This window comes from Clupea harengus, chromosome 7, assembly GCF_900700415.2.
Source record: "Clupea harengus chromosome 7, Ch_v2.0.2, whole genome shotgun sequence".
NCBI classification, from domain to species: Eukaryota; Metazoa; Chordata; class Actinopteri; order Clupeiformes; family Clupeidae; genus Clupea; species Clupea harengus.
Genome location: NC_045158.1, coordinates 10,694,236 through 10,717,110, shown reverse-complemented (window position 1 = coordinate 10,717,110; position 22,875 = coordinate 10,694,236). Strand labels below are relative to the sequence as shown.

Sequence of the window (22,875 nt, the reverse complement as noted above, 5' to 3'; positions counted from 1 at the left end):
TTTCTCTGCGGTAGCCACACCGCTTACAGACCTCCTCAGCCCCAAACGGTCGTTTGTGTGGACAGAGGAAAGCCAGTTGGCCTTTGAGTCCGTCAAAGCCTTACTCACCACTTTTCCTGTGCTGGCTGCCCCTAACTTCTCGCTGGAGCCTCCTACTGCAAGGGTTCCACCTTAACATGCAACACATACGGGGGCGTGGAAACGTGGTGGCAGATGCGCGTTCTCGTGCGTAGTTCAATTTTCAAATGCGATTTTGCGTGCATAGTAGAAAAATAAATAAATACAATAAATACAACAGTTAGGTTACCAATAAAAGGTAAGCCTACTACTTCTTTGCTTTCAGCCAGCAGCAACAGTGAAGCTCACTTCTTTTGCACAACACAACTTTTAAAAGTAAACTTTCCATTCAGAAGCTTTTTATCATCCATTTCGCCGTATCGCGCTCACCATTCACTCAAACCGTAACGTTAGCCTACTACACAGTTTGCAAGGCCAAAAAGAATATTAATCTAAAAAAAAAAAGTGCTGGGTTTTTGCTTGCTTCCTGCTCTGGTCTGTGCATTTCTTGCTGTAGGTGGAGACTGGGCGTGGTCATGTAATTACTGGGACCGGCCTACACGGATAAAAGCCATGCAGTTTCCAAGATGGATGCTCGCTCTCGCCTCGCAAAAGACAGACGCTGGCACACTCAATACTATAGTCGATTGACTGTTTACTTGAACTCTCCATTATACTTCTGCTAAGATTCTTGATCTTGTTTGTTTGTTACCCGGTGGTTCTTTTCAGCACGTTATTAGTTTAGTTAGTTAGTATAGGTAAGTAAGTTGGACTTCGGAAGACTCACTTTTTGTTTTGCCTGTCTCGTGACTTGTACGTCGGGCACGGGAGCCAGGCAAGTTCACACCACAAACACAGCAAGCGTGAGGTTTTCTTTTTCCTTTTTCCTTTCAGTCTTGTAACTACCTTTGTTTTTGTACGGGATTTTGGCGTTTTCTTTGATTATAGTAAACTTATACTTTTGTGCACAAAACCAACACTGTGACTTTGTTTATGTTACGATTTCTTGTTTGGGATTCGTAACAACATCATACAACATTTGAGACATGTAAATAATGAAAAAGTGGGATCATTTTATTGTGAAGCCACATCATTTTTGCTTATGAAGGCTCCTGGATGCAACTTTCTTCCATAGCTTTCCACCTGTAACTAGCTACTCTTATGTAGCTAGAGGGTAAATCTGTTGTGTGCTGCCATCTAGTGGACAAAAAGGTATTGCTGTATGAGTTAATCAGCTAACAACAAATTGATACAATTGTCTTGCTTAATGTACCTACTGAATGGGTTGCCTTAATCATTACCAAAAAATTGCCCCCCCTGAGAATTGCTCACTGTGTAGCAATGATGTTGAATTTTGTGTGTCTGATTTTAAATGGCCAGTTATATTTGAAGTGTATTCATATCTTTAAACATGAATTCCTTATTATAAAATGAAGGATAGCCTGTCTATAAGCAGCTACCCCCCACTGGCAGAGACCCTTAACATGTTTTTCCCTGCTTCGACATGGATAACAACATTAAGGAAATGGACAGACTGCCACCAGATCACCATGGACTGACACTGGATACTAATGAGGTCAGAAGGGTGCTGTGCAGCATCAATGCGAGGAAAACAACTGGACCTGATGGCGTCCCAGAGTTTCGGGCATGCGCAGACCAGTTAACAGTGGTCTTCATCAACATTTTCAACCTCTCCCTGACCTACGCTGTTGTCCTGACGTGCTTCAAATGAACAACCGTTGTGCCCATCCCCAAGCAAAAATCCCCCAAATCACCATACAGGGATACAAATCCCCCAAATCACCATACAGAGGTGCGAAACCTCACAGACGGGTGTTCTGCCAACAGTCTAATTCGAGACGACAAAAAAAAAGTACAGTGGACTTTATGAAGACAAGGAGAACAGGTCCCGGTCCCACTGTTCATTGACGCAGAGGCAGTGGATAGAATCTCCACTTTACAATTCCTGGGGGTGCACATCACTGAGGATTTCTCTTGGGCCATTCACACCTCCACTGTCATCGAGAAGGCACAATAACGCCTCTGCTTTCTAAGGAAGCTGAGAAGAGCCTGACTGTCACAGATCATTCTCATGAACTTTTACCTGTGTACAGTGGAGAGTATCCTGGCATACTGCATCACTGCATGGTATGTGAGCTGCACCAGGAAGGACCAGAAAGCTATGCATAGTGTCATCAAGGTGGCCCAAAACATCATTGGGACCCAGCTGCTGGCAGTCGGGGACATCTGCCAGGCCCGATGTCAGGGCAGGGCTTCCAGCATCATCTGTGACCCAGCCTGGCCAGCCCACCACCTCTTCCAACTACTCCCCTCTGGCAGGCAATACAGGGAAATACATCCACACACCTCAAGACTGAAGACCAGCTTCTTCCCGAAAGCTGTCAAATTTTTTGAACATGGCCTGACAGTCCTCCGACACACACACACCCCACCCACACACCCACTACAACATACACACACTGGAGCAGAAACAGAATGCAGAAAAACAGAGCAGAAATTTTGTTCTGTTGCTGTCTTGCAGACAATGACAATAAAGTTTATTATGTCTTAGGTCTCATGTCTCTTCCTGAAACGTGAGAGGTATTGTACTTCCTAAACATTCTGATTTCAGTTTTACCGTCATGATGTGCAAAATCATGGCGTGATGTTTTTACATTCCGGAAAGACATGATCCTTCTCAATACTGTCACAAGTGTCCTGCAATTGCTTTGTCCAGAAGTAGTCAAGGCCGTATCACATCTCTGGCAGTCCTGCATCTGTTGTGTGAGACCCTGCTGTGGCCTCTTTCCCACAGAATGTTCCCTCTGTGGCAGTGTAATATTTTTGGATTTATGCCTGAGAAACTAACGTGTGTGTGGGGACGGGGGCTGGGGGTGGGATTGCCTGTGTCTGGCGGAAGAGGGTGTATTTGTTAATGTTATAAATTATGTCAGTCTGAAATTTAAGACATTTCTTTTTATTAATGTTAGCTATGAAACCCTCTGCATTCGGAACATCAGCATCGACAATTTGTGAATGTAGTTGTTTTTTTTTTTTTTTTTTTTTGACTGGGTGTTTAGAATTAGTTTTCCATGCATATTTACTAAAACTTGCAATTGGGTATGAATGGTGGAAATCGCACACATTTAGAGAGGGGACTACACAAATTTACAGCAAAGCAGGACGGACATGACAGAAAGCACAACAATTTCTTGGTGTGCTGTATTTCATCCTGGCCACCATGAACTCCTACAGAGGACAGAGGGCCAAGAGGTTTTTAGCAGATGCATAAATAATTGGTGTAACAGAGGCAGGGCCCGCTCTCCAAGCTGTCAGCCTCTCGGATGTCACCTTGATGTGAGAGCTTGAGGGGTAAGAGAAGATCAACAACCGGGAGGCATGTCACGTAACACTCAGCCCGACACACACGAGAAAGGAGTACACTTTTAAAAAACACTCGTTTTTACCTCGTTAGGTAAGAATTTCAGCTTATTTTGATCTTTTTAAGCTACAGTGACATATGTAGACTGTTGTAGAGAAATGGTGATGCTGTTTAAATAAATGTAGAGGGTTGCGTAATGGACTGCTGGGCATGTTATCAATTCTGTTAGCATCTACAGTATGTGGATGGTGGAGCTGGGGAAGAGGCAGCATCTGTTCCCTGACCTTTTTCGAACAACTCAATACAACACTGATGTCTGAAACTAAAATATTTTAATCTTGGCCCCTTTATTTTCTGGTCTGATGCTTTCATGTGATTGTAAATGGTCTGAGTACTTTTAGTTGCGTATTGTTTACAGCGGGTTTTACTCGACAACACTGAACACAGTGGCATTTCAATTTGATCTTTTATATGGGGAGTAAAATACCGATTTTATTGAAGCCAGCCAGAAAGTTAGTTCTTTCTCTCCGTCAGACAAAATCTGATAGAGAGCTGCCCTCATACATAATGCATTTTCCATTGGATACTGTGCCTGTTTGCTGCCTGCTTCTTGCCTTCTGTTGCCATAGCTCAACCCTGCCAATCTGTCATTATGTTACAGATCATGAATAACAATGGCAATGCTCAGGCGCAAGCAAAAACCCACAGTACTTTTGGTTATTAAGAATTAATTATATTTATTTAAGATATTTTATATTTAAGAATTAAGATACTTTTGTGGATGTATTAGATCTGATAGAGGATGGCTTCATTTTCTAGGCTATTACTGAGACAAACTGGTGAAGAAGTTGATAATTGAACAACGATGGACTCGTCTCAGAAAAGGCCATTGAGAAGAGCCAGAAGTTACAGCCAGAATCTTCATCTGGATGCAGTTCTCAGACAGTACCAAACTCAAGACAAAGGCTTTGGGGTAGGGTGGCAACTCTTGCAGTTCCTCAGTTAGACTTAAGCAGGCTGCATGTCATCCCCATTCATTTTGTTTACATTGGGACACAGAATACTTTGTCACCAGATATTTTGGCATTTTACAACAAACAGATCTGATTACTTCAAGTCCCTTCAGAGCGAATATAAATAGAAATATAAACTCTAAACATGCATCAAACTGACCTCTATTCTCAAGAACCCTAACTTGACCCTCACTAAATTGTTTCTTATTCTGGAAAATAGACCCAGTCCTTGTCAGGAAGAGGAGAGAAAATGTCCAAACCTTTGTACCTTCACCCTCTGGCCACGGACCGCTATGGAATGAATCTTGGATTTCTCCTCCTAGACTCCCCTCCAATGGTGGCCAAGGTGCAGCCTGTGAAGACCAGAATCCAATGATGTTACTCGTCTGTGGCTTTTCAGCCTTTAAAACGTGTTAATACTGCACTGTTAACGTTCCCCAAATGTTCAACTGAAACCGAGCAAGTCCTAGTACACTCTATCACGTGTTTAATTTATTATTTAAGCTTTATGGCTTATTGGACTCAGTAGTGTCTGTAAATCAAAGAAAACATTGAAATATTGATTAGTCTGCATGGACCGACCAAGCTTGTTTGTGCTTGTCTCTAACAAGGTCATTTACGGCTAAAAATCTTCCTAAAAAATACAACTCTAGGTGTTTTGTTGTCCTACCAACCAGTTGCCTCTTTCAGTCTTCACAGTCCGGTATACTTTGTTCCCAGGCTGGCAGGATGAGCATGCTACCCCAGCGATGCCAGCTGGGTGAGCAGTACTTACCATCCATCACTGGAAAGCTGGTCAGAAGCACACTTAGTCAGTCGTGCCCTTATTTGTACAACAGACGGGTCTCCAATGCCTCGTCCACAATGCAAAGAACCAACAGCAATATCAAGCAGGTTAGAAGCCCGGCTGGTGAACAGATTCTGTCCAAGCAGGAAATGAGAGAGATGGAGATGGGTGTGTGTGTGTGTGTGTGTGTGTGTGTGTGTGTGTGTGTGTGGGGGGGGGGGGGGGGGATGGTGTTTAAATGATCTAATCAGTGAATAAAAACATATTTCACATGAATGAAAACACTGACCATAAAGAGCTGTTGAGTTATAATAAAACAAACAAGATTTTGTTTATAATAATGTCAGCGTGTTGTTATTAGAATCTGACCAGGACACAGAAGGAGACGCAGAGGTCTGATGTCACAGTGACCATGATTTACATGGGCCAGGGACTGAAAAAGACTTCCCAAGATGAGGTGAAGGTTCTGCAGCAAATATGTGGGGGAGAGAACCTCTGTGTCTTCAAGGGGTCTCTGCGGCCTCGAGGTACAAATTTAATATCATAAATCATGCTTTTTTATTTACACATATACTGTATATATACATATACTCACCCTGTATGTATGTACGTATGCATGTATGTATGTGCATGTAAACAACATGCACACAACTGTTTATATTTGTCTGTATATGTACAGTCTTCTTCTTCTTGCGTGTGTCCTGTAGAGCAATTCGACTTTAAATCCCAAAGGCACGTGGGCTATCCCTTCAGCGCTACGTTCTATGTGAACGGCATCATGGCAGGAAGAATTAGCTCTTGCTGTGAGTATCGCTACACCCCTGGAGCTCATCAAGGGAGAAAGAGCTGCTTCAAACTGACACGCCTCGCTGGAGGCAAACCTTGCTATAGGTCAGTGTCTTATCACAAACAACTTTCAAATACAAGATTTCAGCAAGTACAAGATTTCAGCAAAATGTCTTCAGCAGTGAAAAACATTTTCACAATGGAAAGAGCAGCAGTGAAATGCCCTTATATGATACGATACATTTTTATTGCTCTTACTCAGGTGTGTGAATGCAAGATATGTCACCACTCCACAGCCCCTCATAAAAAATGGTATGAAACAAAACATTTTCTCTGTTGACAAATTGTTCTTTCTGTAAAAATGTAATCGATATGGTTGCTCTCTAAAAAAAAAGCTTTCTGGACAAAACTGTTACCCTTTCAGTACATTTGTTTGTAGATGTTCCAGAGTCGTGTCCCTCATCCCCTCTTTTTGTACCCATCGGGACTGAGAGATCTTTACGAGGGTTGAGAGCGCCCTCTAAAGATGGGAACCACACATCGACAGACACTGAGGAGCTTGAAGGTTCCAGGAGGGGGAGGACAAAGGCCAAGCGCCACAAAGAGCAGTCCAGCCTTAGGAGGAACAGCAAAGCCTTAGAGGTCTCGCAAACCCACAAAGATGAAAACTTCCCAGGGAACAGAGAGATGGCTCAAGAGAACAGATCAAATGTTCCTGAAAATAGGTCACATGTTTCTGAGGGCAGAGAAAATGTCATTAGAAACGCAGATGATTTTCTGGAGACAAGATCAAATGTCCCAAAGAGTACAGCAAACATTCCAGATCACAGACAGAATGTTCCAGAAAACATAGCAAGTATTCTGGAGAACAGGTCTAATGTCACAAACAATAGAAAAAACATTCCAGATCACAGACAGAATGTTCCAGAAAACATAACAAGTATTCTGGAGAACAGGTCTAATGACACGAACAATAGAACAAACATTTCAGAGAACAGACAGAATATTCCAGAAAACAGACCAAATGTCCCAGAGAACAGACCCAATATGACAGAGAACGCACAGAACATTCCAGAGAATAGACCAACCATTCTAGACTACAAGCCAGATCTTATAGAGAACAAACCAAATGCTCCTAACTCACAATCTCTGAGCCAGTTTAACCCACAGAATCTCAGGCCTGAGGGCAAAGGCCATCCATTACTGGGACCTCAGCCCCAGGCAGCTGGTGAGTTTGACATCTAGTGCACTTGTTTATCCCGTCTTTAGATGTGGTTAAGAGGCTGAATTTATTTCTCATAGTTCCCACAACACATATTTCCAAACAAATTGGCAAGCACACCACTGTTGTGTTTTAAAAGGTCCACTGCAATGTGAGAGAGCCAAGAAGAAACAGGGCAGGAAGACTAGGAAGATGGAGGAAGAATTAGGTGGCAACATCCGAGCTGGTGAAAGAGACTTCTACGAGGAATGTGTTGAAATGAGCTCTAGCCTAGAAACAATCCCAAACAAACAAATCTGGTTCAAAGTACACAGTGAGTAAAGACCTTCATGTCAATTTGTAAAATGTTCTGCATGTGATATGGCTTACACATAATGCATGGGTGAAAGAGACATGGCTATAGGCCACTGCATGTCTCTTGTAACGCTTGTAGGCATGAAAGCTCCTCTTTCATAGAGTTACAGAGAACATCTTTGTCTCCGTTCTTCGTCCGTCTCTCGAGATGAAACCGGCACAACTGATGCGTCTGCTTTGATGTCCCTCAGAACAGGAGAGGATTGCCGTGCAGGAGCGTATCACACATGGCCGCTCTGCCGACGGCTCTGCCTCGGAGCTGGAGCTGAGTGAGGAGAGCGATAGCGGACTAAACAATCCCGATGATGAAATTGGTAAATATGAATATTTATTGATTTTGCATCATGGAAAGAAAAGAAGGACAATAATTTTTAAAAACTATTCATTTTCGTTCTCAAATGTTATAAGAATTGTGTGTGCAATTTCAAGATAAATGCACCTAGGAAATATTTTAACCAGAAAACCTTTCATTGTTTGTGCCTACATACATATCTGCAACAAGATGCCTACATACATATCTGCAACAAGATAATTCAATATTTGATTTGTATATTTAGGTCCTAATAGGTCAACTGTTAATAAAGAGGAAATCAGTGAAGAAGAAGATCTACAGAAACAGGTGGGCTCCTTGGTAAATGACTACATGTTGGGACAAAATATCAAAATGCTGTATGTCTCACACAAGCACACACACACACACACACACACACATACACAGAGGGAGAGACAGCGCGAGATAGAAGGCTACAGAAGAATAAACCTCTGACTTTATGAAGGCACAGTATTTTAGAATAGCTTATTCTCTTGCTTCTTTGTTGACAGACTAAATGGACTCTGGAACACATTGTTTGAAAACTGTAGACTAAAATGGCCTATTCTAGAGAGGACAGACAAAGCCCCTATTCATTCTTAAATAACAAAGATTGTTAAATCAAGCCCATATCATGCCAGTTGAAGGCCCATTACTCTCAGAAACAAAAAAAAAGTGGACAATGAAGACATTTTCACCGAACAGTGCATATGTATTCAATTACCTTTCAGGATACCAGGATACTCCTACTGTCTTTACAGACAGAGTCTTAAGAATTTACCAGTGAAGAAACAGGCGAGATAGAAACCTTTCTGCCTATTACACCACTTCAGTCAAATGAATAAATGGCCTGAAAATTACAATGGTGTCACCTTTGGGTTAAAAACAGAATCACAATGATGCCCCAGACATCCTAAAGCAGCCAAGTTTAAAGCAGCAATACGGAATTCTGTTCCAAAACTAGTAAGCTAACTACCTAAAAGGCATGCAAAACCAACAGCCCAGCTGACACTGATAGAAGCTTGCCAACACACTAACTGGTGTCTTTTGGCAGTATAGGTGGCAATGTCATGCGTGTGAAATCTTTTCTTCCATTTTTGCAGGGTGTTCCAGCCTGTTAAACAGAACTACATAGGGCATATCTTGGATGGCTAGTAGTGGGGAAGACATATGTGTTTATCTGTCTTTCACATGACCATATGCTACCAAAATGAATTTGAGGATTGTACCAAATCTAGTTGCCTATAAAACCATACCTCAAAAAGTGTGAAATTGTTGCATAGTGTTACTTTAAGTGGGGGGATATGAAAATCATTCTTTCCGTGTTGCCTCACAAGAGCCCTGGGGAGAAATCAATTTTCTTCATTAAGCTTCTGCTCTGATTTCGCTCTGTTTAAATGAATAGCTCAATGCCATGATGGAGGTACTCCAGACCTCCGACGAGGTGGATGAGCTAGTCTTAAGGAACACGGGGCTGACGGATGACCTGCTGCAGAGTCTGGTCGCTGCCCTGAAGCAGAGCCCATCTGTGGTGAGCACCATGAATCTCAACTTGAACCTCATCAGCCCTGTGGGAGTCCACAGCCTACTGGAGCTGTTGCAAAGCAGGCCACAGCTCCAGAGTCTCTTGTGAGTGTCACAATCAGTTGGCGGAGAGATTGAATTGGATTTAAAGGTACAGTCTGTGATTCTAAACCAATACACGTTTTGTCTAATTCAGCAAATTGCTGCTCACCGTCCTTTAGCTGTGTGTTCTGTGTGTGCACTCAAAAAAACCTGCAGCCCTGGCTCTGTAAACAGGAAACAAACAAAGGGCCTCGGACCAAGGCATGAACTATTCCACCCAATCAACACATTGCTTCAGGAGCACGGAAAGGAGGGGTGTGATTGAATTGGCTGTTGAGCTCAATATCGACAACCTTTCACCAGAATCATGGACTGTACCTTTAAATATGAAACTGCTTATTTGTTTAATACATGAGGAAAAATGCTTTAAAAGCCATACTCTGAATGTTTCCTTTTGTAGTTTATTTGGGAACAGGTTGGGGGATTCTGGAGTTCAAATGCTGTTCACAGGACTGGCTGACCTGCAGACGAGCACAAATAGAGAAACAGGGATGTCACTGCAGCCTCAAGCAACACAAGGAATGATGACTTTACCTCCTATTCCACATCAGGGCCCTCCATTCGTTGCCTTTCGCCTCTCTGAATTGGACTTGGGTGGAAACGGGATAACCGGCGATGGACTGCGTGTTCTGGCCACCTACATGCGGTACCATTCTCAGCTGCGTTATCTTGCTCTGGCACAGACCGGCGGCGCTGAGGTAACCATGTGGACCATGCTGTTTGAGAGCCTGAAGGTGAACACCGAGCTCGCTCACATCGTCCTCGATGAGTGCAACCTCGGGGATCATGGGGCAAAGCTTTTCGCGGAAACACTGAGGGCCAACGTGGCCATAAAGAAAGTGGACTTGGATGGGAATGGCATTCGCGACAGTGGGGGCAGTGCGATCCTGGATGCACTTGTGAGTCGGAAACAAAGCCCCCTCCAGCACCTCAGCATGGAGGAGGGGAATTTTATCAGTACGGCCCTCATGGTGAAGATCTTACAAGAAGTTCAGGCTAATTGGCCTGCAGTGCAAAACATCAATCTACCATTACTTCCACCAACAGGGGTAATGCAGCAATGACTGAAAAACGGTTGTGACAGAAGAGTTCAGTGTTTTTAGAGTTTTTGCTGTTTGTTTTGGTTAAATTCTATGACAATATGTCCTCATAAAGGCTTACACATCCTTGGATTTTAGTGAAAGTGTTATATTTTCCTGTAAATCATTTCTGAAGTTTTAATAAGTGAAGTCATTTGATATTTTTTTGTTCTCTTATCTAACGCTCATGTAAAAATGCATAGACAACTGTCCATTTAACAAAGATTAATCGAAGGCTTGTGCGGTCAAGCACATAACAAAGAGTACAAAAAAGCTCATTACTATCAAAATGACAAGCCACAGACCCATCCAACAATAACTTCTCAGTCAGAGGAAGGAGTCAGTGGTCCGTGTTAATGCTGAACCACCGACAAAACAAAACAATTGGTTTGCAGTATTTACAGAAAAGGATTGACATGTTTTACCAGCTGAAATATAACTTGAGGTTTTCAAAGTAATCTGGAGAGTCTGAGTGAGATTTTTGGAAGCCTGTAAATTTTCTAATATTTTCTAATATTTGTGCAATGGGAATTTTAGAGACATGTCCTCCAGCATATTCTTACCACTAGATGGCAACCTAGAGATATACAAACATCCCACCTAGCATTATTAAAGGTACAGTGTGTATTTTGTAGTGGCATCTAGTGGTGAGGTTGCTGAATTGCAATCAGCTGAATACCCTTCCCTTTACAAGCATGTGCGAGTACCTATGGTGGCCGTCAAATGCCATTAAAATGCCAAAGCCCTATCTCGAGCCAGTCTTTTGGTTTGTCCAATCTGGGCTACTGTGGTGGCACAACATGGTGGACTCTGTGGAAGAAGAGCCGATCCCTATGTAGATACGAAGGTAGGTAATGAAAAACACAACAAACGAAGCTAATGAAAACACAAAGATTCGTAGTTACAGGTAATTGTACACTAATGAAAATGAATTACAATTATGAATACTATATTCCATTTCTACTAATAGATGCCACTATAAACTACACACTGTGCCTTTAATTAATAACCATCCATTGTTTTAACCATTATTCCTTACTTATCTACAGCTTGTGCTGTGATTGAGAGTGGAACATAATATGGAATTTACACTAAACAAAAATATAAATGTTGAATAGAATTATGTTCTGTGGTGAGAACTTCATTGGATGAGAGTTTTTGTCGGTGAACTACTGTATATCTATGCTCTGCTCAGTGCACTGTACTATTGAGTGTATATATACAGTTGTTTGTAAATATCTTTTTGTTTTCATTTATATCAGTCTTCTTCTTTATATATTTTCACTTTGGATTATGCACTTGGTGGAGGACAAATAATTTCACAACAACAGAGCCTTGTCTCCCTGTTGCCTTTTGTGCCTTCCCCAAAAGACCGTCGACACGGATACCCTTTGACAGAGAGAGGGAGAGAGAGAGAGAGAGAGAGGATCCTGAGGATCAAGAGTCAGGATCATAAGACACGTACTGTATATAAACCATGGTCTTGCATAGACAGCCACCGGTAGAGGCCGCACTTCAGACATCGGAAAAGTTTACAATGGAAAAGTCAAATAGAACAGTCACGATGGGTTCCCTTGGAAATCCGAGCTGAGCAGTGCTGATGTGACATCAGAAAGCTGGTTGAAGTTGGACTCTCCACTTGTTTCTCAATAATATGAGAAAATCCTTCAACTACTCTCCTAAAAGGGAACAAACCTTTGTTTACGCATTAAATCTCAGCCAAGTCTGAGAGGAAATATTTCAAGAGCGTCGCTTTAAGGAGTTTAGCCCCACACTGAAAGAGTTGCGGCACGTCTCGGATGCGAAAAATATCATAATCATCATGTTATGCCGAAATCAGACGGCCAGAGCGACCATTGCTCGCGGTTCTGCTTTGGAAATGGAGATACGGCGAGGGAAATTCAGACGGAGCATTTTCTTGGACACATTACAGGTAGGCTATATGGTAACCCGAATTCACACAGACGTTTGTTGCTTTCAAGTTGCCCTGGACCCATGCCTCGTGTAGTAAGACCTGAGTTAGTGTGATTCAAACAGTAATGAAACTGTTAATACATTGCCTCCTATGAATTTGTATTATACCGCTATTTCAGATGTTAAAATGTTCATTTAATGATGAAATCTCAGGATATGCAAATTAATGTTTCCGCAGCACCGCTGCATTGTTGTTTTACGTCACTTAAACTCCTGCTGCGCTTGATTACTTTGTAGCTTTTTTCTCTGAAGTCTAACAGTTAAACAAATGCTTGAGTCAGATGCGATTACTATGCTTCATGTGTTCAGTTAAGAGAACAAGCTTTGCTTTGTAGTACAGTATTCTGCATGGGGCGTCATATCTTTCAACTATCTATCCTGTGCAATTATATGAAAGGGCCTTAGTAAATTGCTACAGGCTTCTTTACTTTAATGCAATCTCCCACGGCAACATCTGTTCACGATTAGGCTGTTTGAAATTGTGTATGGAGTGGCGGAGAAACTTGCTCTAACCACGTGCTATTTTTGAACAGCCAGAGTTAGTAACGGAGGTTTGATGGAATTTTGCTCAGATTGTTATGGACAGACTGCGAGTCTGTCTGCGTGTGCGCGCGCTGATACAGTAGCCTTAACCATCAGTTCATTGCTGAATCAAATTTTCTTTTTCTTCCAATATACAAAGACTAGAGTACAGCTCGATATACATTGTTATAAATGCACAAAAAACAGTGGTAGCATTGACACAGACACTGTTGGCTAGGGTCAATGAATAAGGCAACTGCGTGGTGCAGTCAAAATATGGTGATTCATAGTGCCTATGAATCACAGGTTTTCACAGTGAATCATGTTCAGAAATGGATCGCGGCTCATTATTTCTATCTTTTTCCTTGCCTTGACCTGTGCGTGCCAGGATCTGTTACCTGCCAGTTTTCTTCTCTTACAATCACTGTGCTCATACTTCCTCCTGCAACCCCGGTCTCCATTCAGCCTCTCATGTATATTTAATGAGAGAGTGTGCTTGAGCTTTTGTTGGGCAACGTTGATGATATCCAAAGAGCAGCCCTTGAGTGCCTCCAAACTAGCCATGGCACTGCCAAGCTAAACCTGTAGCCAAGGGCTATGCAAAGCCTCAGTGCCACCGAGCAGCCATTGGCATATCAATGAAGAACACACAGTGGCACAGCTTTGAAAGAGATCCCTTCTGCCTGGCTGCCTTAGTGCCAGGAGACGCAGGGAGTTTGCGTGTGAACTAACGGGTATGACCTCAGGCATGGCCACAATACACAGTGAAGGGGGGGGGTCTGTGCTCCCAGTGTCCTGTCCTGCTGGTCACATGACACATGGGACAAGTAGGGTGACATTGCTGAGGTAGGTGGGAGAGGAGGTCTGGAGAAGAATCAATGGCTGATGTTATCGAAAAGCACAAAAGCATTTCCACATTGGTACACAGACTTATTTGCTGTGTGTCTGTTCAGCTGTCAGTAAGCATAGTGTGGTATGCAGCACAGCCACTACCCTAAAGGGTAAGCGTTGGTTAGAATGAACATGTAGCCACAGTTGAATGCCTCTCTGAGCTTACAGTTAGGAGCCCCATTTATCCCAGCCAGCATCCAGGTATTAGACATTACTTCATAACAGGAAGTTACTGTTAAGTTTTTTTTTCATGGTGATGAGTGCACTGGGCTTAGACATGTCTGCTGTTTGTTGTCATGAATCTTCAGTTTGCCTCGGCAACGTGTCCATGAGTCAAACTTCATAATAGTGCTTGCTTTATCTATTGTGTGTTTTTGTGTGTGGGTGTACATTTGTGTGTGCGTGTGTGTTGTGTTGTGTTGTGTGTGTCTATTCTGTGCTCTCCCTCCCTGAACTCTCCTGTTCCCTCCACTGGCTTTGTATTTTTAGTTGGATCTGAGTGTTGTCCCAAATCTCTCTCTCTCTCTCTCTCTCTCTCTCTCTCTCTCTCTCTCTCTCTCTGAGTGTTGTCCCAAATCTCTCTCTCTCTCTCTCTCTCTCCCCCCTTCTTTATATTCTGTTCTCTCTGCCCACTAAAGAGGTGCCTGCTGGGACGGTGTCAGCTTTCCTGCATCTCTGGCTCAACGTGAGCGAGGGACCAGTAGCAGCAGAAAGGGGTGGCTGCTGCGCCCTGCCACATGTGGTTTCCTCCAGCTGTGGTCTGATTTGATGGAGGCTTTCTCTGGGTGGGGAGCGGACCGAGCCCATCCCTCCACCCAAGCTGCCCATCCCGCAGCCTTTACCTCAACAAACGGCCCAAAAGAAACTGGGACGGGCACATGGAGGGTGTTATACAAGCCTTTTCTTCTTGATGTTTACCCCCCCCCCCCCCATAGTAAAATTCAGTCATAAACAAGTCGCAAATACAGTTTTGAACTGCAATTCTTTTTTGCCTGCTGTCGTGCCAAGGCCCACATTGTTCCCTGTTGCCTGGTGGACGTGGTCTGGCCGATGGATTATATCTGATGTGAAGTGCAGATGATAAATAACTGAAGCTTCTCTTCTGCTCCACAAACTGCCCCGCCTCACTGCCTTCTTTTTTTGTTCCCAGAGATTTTCTTGCTCACTCGTGTATTTTCTTGTGTTTAATTTCGCTCACCTCCACTCCTCCGGCGAGGTCATGTTTGTTCCGGAAACAGTGAAGCCCGTTCGGAAATCTATCCCAGGGGTTCTCTGCTTTGAATGGAATCCAGTTTGAAAAGATGGCTTAGGTCTCACTGGATGATCTGAGTTCTCACGATCTAGCTTAACCCCAGTAATCGATGTACAATGTGCTAACCCAGATGTAAACTATTACAGTATCATTCCATCTCACCTTCGATATTGAGTCAAAACACTGAAAGTATTACTTGGCCTCTATGGACTTGATAGTTGACTAAACAGCTACGCTCATAGAGTGTGACATGTGATGCGCTACATAGTCTTATTCTATATAAGGCGATCACCAGTGAGGAGGGAACAAGTGAGTGGTTTCAGAGACGGCTTCTGTTCGGTCGGAGAGGAAGCAGCCTCGGCTTCAGAGGGGAGGTGGGGTCACGGAACGCAGACACTTCCCCTCTCGGCCCGCAATCAGAACCAAGGAACGCCTAGAACAATGGACAGTCACTCAGTAACGCTCCCTCTCTCCCTCTCTCACATTTGAGCTGTGGAGACCAGAGAGTGCGCTAGCCTGGGCCCGAAGGCTATGCGTGTAGAGAGAGAGAGAGAGAGAAAGAAAGAGAGGCTGAGGCCACAAGTTTATTTTGGGCTCTGTAAAACAGCTGTCCATCACGCGGGCAGCTAGCAAGAGACTGGGCCCGAGGTTTTTGAGCTGGCGGTTTAGCACAAGAAAAAGATGAAGGAACCGTTTTAATGAGTGTAAGAGTGTAAATCCCTGGGTCTGTACTTTGTATTTTCAATATTTTACTTTGGAAATGCAATTTGCAAGAGGATACACCAAATCTGGAGCTTTAAAATATTTCCGACCCTAGGGGCAAAATATAAATGTTTTAAATTAAGAGCCCATTTAATTAAGATTGCATTCTGTATTCTTGCTGCATGGACACTTTGAGCCCTAAGGATAACCTCCTCCATATCTCCTTCTCTTATCTCTGACTGTGTTTATTCATCTCTCTCAAGGTCACACAGACAAGAGGCCTTTCCAGCTCCTTCAGAGCAACATAAATACACTAGTACCTCAAAACAAACCACTTAGTCTAGTTCCATCCTGTTTAGAGAAAACTTTGTGACTGTGCACTATTTACACTTATTACTGTTGCAGATTAAGATTTTAATGCATTATGACTAATTTGTCTGCACTTCAAATATATTAAAATGAGCTTTTACACAGCTATGTGAAATATGTACTTGTAACTGTCATAACAATCCATGCACATCCATCCATTCATCCATACAACATGATAGCCTTTGATGATCAATTCATACTCTCTCCATTAGTTAGTCACTGTTAGTGCAAGTATTTAGTAATGTGAGGGGCTGATTACTCATGCATAGTCATTATTGGCTTCATGATAGAGTTGTTAAGTTATTTAGTTTGTTCACATGTGGGTTATAACCTTGTAACCACCTGTTTATAAGGGATGTTGTCTAAGAAGCTGTTTGAGGTGATTTCCTCAGAATGAGCTTTTGTTGCCCTTATTGTGGCCACTGAGTCAACACTGGTGAGGCTGTCCAGGGGCAGAGCACTTAGGACATAGCTATGAGCACTCTACCATGGAGAACCAACGTCATGGCATAACATTGTCACGAAATCAAAAGCCTTGCGGAGGCTTGAGCACAAGAGGACATTTATACACATACTTAAAGGCATAACATTATCCGAAGCTTATGTGGGTTTTTTTTTGTTATTATTTACTTCTGTGGCATTAGGCCAAACTGTCCTCTGTCACACTGTCTATGGAATGACTAAGTATCTACAGCTGCATCTGAGAATGTCATGGCCCAGGGACTCTGATTGAGAATATTCCAGAATGTTCAGACTTGGACAGAGACTTGAGGGACTCTCCCAGACTGCCTGAGATGAGTTAACATCGTTAAAGAGCTGAAGTGTTCTGGATTGTCTGTTAGAGGCCAGATGAGGGGGGTGGGTGGGGGCTTGAGCACATGAGACAGCCACCCTAGGGACCGTTTGAGTCGTTTGTGTCTCCGCCAGAGATGATGAATTATCCGTGAACAGAAATAGAGAATTAGACAAAAGCCACCATTATCTGAAGTCAAATGTGACTGCAGTAGGAACTGTGCTCTTTGTAGCTGGGAGGTTAATAGCCTGGATCAACCCCACTGCTTCAGATCTGCGGTCTGTTAAACATCAAGGTAGGCAGAGCCGTTAAGCCAGTGTGGATATTCATTCCTCTGGGATTTGGGATGTTCTCTTTCCTCAAAGCCGTCCGAATCGATCGTCCTTCACCTGCGGGTCTAAATGCCCTAACGGGCTGACATTGACCGGTTGTGTTAGCAGAGGTGAACTTCCCTGTCTCATCACTAACTTGTAAACAGTGGCTGTGGCAGCATGCAGTGTTCCCTCCAGAGGAATGCCTGCCATTGATTAACTTTTTAAGTGACTGTTAATGACAGATACCTTTTCTCTCCTCGCCTCCCCTCAGCCCCTCCATCTGTATCTCCTTACACAGTACAGAACATCCTCAGTAAGCCACTCGGCCGGAGGGTGGGTTTTTCACAGCAGATCTCTCTCCCTCTCTCTCTCTCTCTCTCTCTCTCTCTCTCTCTCTCTCTAACTATCTTTCTCTTTTTTCTAAGCTTTCACTCTCTCTAACTGTTAATTGTATCAGTTTATAGATTGTTGATCAAACAGTGCTATGCGATGGCTCTGTGTTTCATTATCAGTTTAGCAGCTAATCTTTCAATTTCATTAAGCAACACTGACTTTTATCACACCGATGAGAGACACAATAACCTTTCATGTGGAAAGTGATTTTGTAATCGTATTGCTGACATCAGTTAAAGTGCCCGAAGTTCAAAGTTCCTCGCTTAGTTCATATTAATTCATGGCATAAGTGCCCAGATTGCGGTACTGATTTAACACCCCTCCCAGCTGGCCAAATGAGGAGACATGCCAACAATCTGGTCTCCAGAACCCAGCTGGGTACGGGGTCTGAAACACGAGCCTGGTTACATCACCTGACCCTGGGGCTTACCCCTCTGTTCCCTCAGCAGACAAAGGAGTGGTCAGTACATCTACACACACACACACTCAAACACACACACACACACACACACATACAGTGTGAAGGCACAGATCAGAACAGATAATTTATTTACAAATGTGCATTTACAAATGGCTCACAATTATTAGTCCACATAACTAGACACTGCGCCAGATGTAACACAGTGTGTTCACATTCAGTCATGCCCTTGAATTTTCGTTCATGTGATTGGCTGAAATTGTAAGAGACATCTGATAGGCTGCAGAGAATGTGCTTTTGAAAAAAAAAAGCATTTGTGAATCAAGCCACGTCAGAAAAGTGCCAAGAATCCACAAATAAATGCAGGGATGTTCACAGACGGTGAGCGGTTTGTAAATGCACATCTACATTTGTGAATTTGGTGTGTGGGTGTGTGTGTGAGAGAGAGAGAGAGAGAGAGTTAGACAGAGAGAGAGGGAGAGAGAGGGGATAGCAAAATAAAGATGAAGATGTTATTCCACGGCAGGCATGTGCTTCATTCCAAAGATGTGGCGCTGATGACATAACCTACATGAAAGTACACTCTGAGAAGCCGTGGTTGCCTGTTATGAAGTGAAGCTTTGTAAATGTCCATTGTCTCGCAGTGATTATAATCAGTCATCTCTCAACCTTTCTCGTGTCCTCTCCGGAGCCGTGATGCAATCAGCTCAAGTTACCGATGACCACTCACCTTTATCCTCGAAAACAAAAACAAACACTGCAGCCCTGTAACCACGGCAACCTCTTGATTCAGTTAACTCTGAATGGCATTTTTGTTTTCCCTTCTGGCCAGGAAAGTAACGTGCTGACACAGTGTGGTTACCGACTTAACGTGTTGCTAATACAGAAAACAAACTTTTCTGTCGCCTGTGTGGCCTTGTTATTCCAACGTCTCGCTGGAGGCTCTCACAGTTTTCTTTTCTCTCTGGCTTTCCTTTGGGAACACTTGGTGTGCGCGCTGAAGGCGATGTTTCCATGTGCACCAGTCATGTGTCTTGTGGTTTTTCTCCGAAGCAGCAGTTCTGTTGCCTGCCTCTCTCATTAAAGCGCAACGCCACAAAGTGGAGACATGAAAGTATCTGGCGGCTGTGAGCTGTTGCCGGGCCTCTTTATCTGTATTCACAGTTTAATGTCAGCCAGTGTCTATTTCGCTCTCTTTCGCCTGTGGTTCTCAGGGCCCTCAACTAAGAATTTTCTAAACTTGTCCCTCACAAGGGCAATACTTCATTTCAAGCAGTTGGCCATTAGGGGGAGCTATTGTCTTGACTTTATGTAGCCTACACATACACCTGGAACGGCATGATAAAAACTGCAGGAGGATCTGAATGTGGCTCAATTTGGATCTCTGTCTTAGCGTTGCAGTATTGTGCAGTCTAAGAGAAACTGAGTGATAAAAGTAAGCAAACTAGAGTGTGCCACATTCATTTTTGTCCTTTGTCATTTTTGTATACCCTTTATAGGAAGAAAAAAGGCACAGAGATGGAAAAAGTGATATGAATACTGTTTACGTAATAGTAGAAATTTCTTTTCTACCTGTGAATTCAACCATATTAATTCCATCCATCACTCATCCAACCACTAGCCTGTAGCATTCATTTGTTGATATACATACTTAATAATACATAGATACTCTTTCATATGGTGATGAACTGTACTATGGTGATGATACTGATACTAAGTGTATATTGAAGTGTATATTGTGTGTTTGTGCGTACGTGTGTGCACCCTTGTGTGTATGTGTATGTGTATTTCTGTGTGTGCACGTGAGTGTGTGTGTGTGAGTGTGCGTGTGCGTGTGCGTGTGTGTGTGTGTGTGTGTGTGTGTGTGTGTGTGTGTGTGTGTGTGTGTGTGAGTGTGAGTGTGATGCGCTGCAGGTGATTTATGAATCATAGGCAGTGGGCCCTGCCAGATGATCACACTGTCTGCAGCTGACTGAGCACAGGCGTCTCAGAGGGGCTGAAAGAGGAAATGGGCGTGATGTGCCTCACTGGGCATAGTGTGTGAATCTCTCTCTCTCTTTCTCCCTCTCTTTCTCTTTTCTCTGCTTGTCTCTCTCAGGTCTTTCTGTCTTTTACTAACTGTCTTCTAAATTTGTGTATCTTTAAAACACCAAAAGTGTTGCTAAGCTTTCCTTTGTAGTTTTGATAGTGATATTTTTCGAGCACCAGATGTTTAATGATCATTTAAATGCTGTTTGTGTTGTTTGTTATTGTTCCTTGAGTGTTCTCACTGTGCCAGAATGGGATAGTCATCTGAGCCTGTTTGTGAGAATATCTTAAAAGTCATGGTTTCATCTGAAAGAATCACTGTTTTTTTGTTTTGTTTTGATGCTTTAACACCTGGTATCTCCTTCCATGTAATCTCCTTTAATGAAAGAAGATGGTGAGGTGTTGGGAACCTGTCTGTGATGTTTATTTATTTTAAATCAGACAGTTAGGTTCATGTGACAACACAAGTGGAAACTCCCTCTGGAACACCTGGTGAATGCTGTATGGTCACTGGTTATCTTTTGTAAAGAACCCTTTAGTCATTACGTCTCATTACGTCAACAGCTTAGTCACTTCTTTACCTGCTGATATGTCAGTGTGGCAGGTCAAAGATAATGATGTACGTATTTTGGCAGGTCACCCATTCATGACCATAGTACTAGCTATGATTTCCAATGCCCTCTCTGCTATGTGCGAGAGGTCAAGGATGGTTACACAACAGGAAGAAAGAGGGGTGTGATGACATCAGCTTGCACAGAATCTTCAGTGGGCCCCCCCGTGATCTTACTCAGCCCCGTGTCTGCTGTGTTAGTCACGGCGGTTGAGAAACACATGGAGGTGAGAGATATTGTGCGCGTCTGTCTAGGTTGGGGATAAATCACTGAGGAAGCGGCTCAGAGGAGTCAAGTGCAGTCTGGCACCACTCACTCTCAAACAGTGTGTATTTGCATATAACTTAGGAATGGTATCAAGTGTATTAAAAAGGTATAGAAGTCATTGACATTTATAAACACACAAAGCATTTATAATCATTTCATTCTTCCCTCATGCCGACTCCCTGTGTACATTTTTAAATGAAATTTGTATAGAATAACAGCATCGCCCTTTCATGAAATAAGATCACACCCTGTGGCCCAAGTGCAAGAGCTTGGTCACCAAGCACAGCTTACCCAGATGCAATGTGTGTCCTGTTTTTGAAGCGTGCCTTTTTGCACACCATACAATTTAGATAATAGTTGTTTTTCACCGCAGTCATCTTTTAGGTGTACTGGAGGACACTACAGTGGGTGATTGACATGCAAATGAAACCATGACAGTTGTCACCATTCATTTTAAAGCCTGGCCCATTCCAAAACATGGCTTTGCTTTCTTGAGGCTACAATATATGCAAATTCTTTATGCAAACACCTTAAATATATGTAAATCTGCAAGTTTCTAAACTGAAAACTAGTAGTCCGTTGCATTCAGTGTAAACATATCAGGTCCTCTCTGCATTACTTTTCATGACTTGACTAAATAATGCTACTTCAAGCACAGATGTCTGATGTTTAATATTCCCTACACCAAAGGTCCTGATGAAAAGCTGTCATCACTGTAATCATCTCCTGTCTCTATACTGCTGAGTTGCCATTTGCTACAATTTGTTTTTAAAGAGCAATAATAGCTGGTGTGTGAAGCATTGTGAAGCTTGGGTATGTCTGATGTATCAGATTCATTATGTTATCAGTGTTGATATAAGTGATGTCTTCGTGGCTGTCCTTCCCTGTCTCAGCATTAAAGGCGCAGGATTCTAATCCAGTAGACTTTTTGTCAAATTCATACACAGCATTCGTGCACAGTCCTGGGAAAGTGGCTGGAAGTCATATACTATTCCAGCCAATCCTCACATTGCTTTGCTTCAGGACCATGGAATGTAGGGCAGAATGAGCGGCACTTCATTTTACTGATTAATTGATGCCCTTACTAACATCCATAGCTTGATAGGTTACCCTGCAATCAAAGCTCTTTACCTGAGATGTATGCTGGCATCCCAATTAATTAGGATGTAAACAACAAATTAACTTATCTCCCAAACAGTTAAGATTTGTACATTTTGAGTATTCCCTAAAAATGTGGTCAAGGAAGGAAAGTGTGGAAAATTCTTAAAGGCAGAAAAAATACTAATTTGTATTTGTATGTGATCACCTCAGATCCCCCACAAAGCTCAAATCTACAAGTCTAAAGCTTGGTTTGAAAGAAAGCCTGTCGACAAAGCCTGTTGTTCTCCTGGAGATTTCGGTCTGCTCATGGAGTCTGGACCTTACAGAGTCTTTGTAGCACTGTTAGAATGCCTCAATACACTGACCGAATCCCATCAGTGACCTCTCACTAGCTCCTTTTCATGACAATACATTTTCACCTTCTGTGTTTGCGTGAACCTTTGTGTCAAGTTTGCCAGTCGTCTGCGCGCTTGTACAACACGTGTTCTCTCAAGTATGCGTTCCTGTTTGCCACTGTTGTTTACTGAAAGGATGTTTGGAAGCCAGGGCGAGAGAAGTAGGCTCACTGGTTGTGTCGCTGGTGGGTGTTGAGAGTAAAATGAAGGCCCCAGCGAAGGCTGCTTC

The 22,875-nt window shown here is 43.0% G+C and overlaps 2 protein-coding genes across 4 annotated transcripts in view; both read left to right on the top strand.

Annotated features, from left to right (window-relative positions):
* The first annotated feature begins 7,248 nt into the window (after positions 1-7,248).
* On the top strand, positions 7,249-10,753 carry LOC105902863 (NLR family CARD domain-containing protein 3-like). The gene is made up of 5 exons (XM_031571198.2): positions 7,249-7,560; positions 7,793-7,915; positions 8,159-8,232; positions 9,317-9,540; positions 9,938-10,753. The coding sequence occupies exons 1-5, from the start codon at positions 7,440-7,442 to the stop codon at positions 10,599-10,601; spliced, it is 1,206 nt and encodes a 401-aa protein (XP_031427058.1). The 5' UTR covers positions 7,249-7,439; the 3' UTR covers positions 10,602-10,753.
* A 1,433-nt stretch (positions 10,754-12,186) lies between these two features.
* The window catches only part of rtkna (rhotekin a), a 53,344-nt gene continuing 42,655 nt past the window's right edge, over positions 12,187-22,875 (top strand). For 2 of the 3 annotated variants that reach the window (XM_031570467.2, XM_031570470.2), the window contains exon 1: positions 12,188-12,549. In XM_031570467.2, the coding sequence (XP_031426327.1) occupies positions 12,439-12,549 (111 nt within the window). In that variant the 5' untranslated portion in view covers positions 12,188-12,438. Of the gene's footprint in view, positions 12,550-22,875 lie in introns of all 3 variants that reach the window. The other variant, XM_031570465.2, reaches the window with a different exon arrangement.

Excerpts from the sequence above, each read along its gene's own strand:
- LOC105902863 (XM_031571198.2), top strand. The coding sequence starts at position 7,440 with ATGGAGGAAGAATTAGGTGGCAACATCCGAGCTGGTGAAAGAGACTTC. Across the intron at positions 7,561-7,792 it reads AATCTGGTTCAAAGTACACA|AACAGGAGAGGATTGCCGTG; the intron begins GTGAGTAAAGAC and ends GATGTCCCTCAG. Across the intron at positions 8,233-9,316 it reads AGAAACAGGTGGGCTCCTTG|CTCAATGCCATGATGGAGGT; the intron begins GTAAATGACTAC and ends TTAAATGAATAG.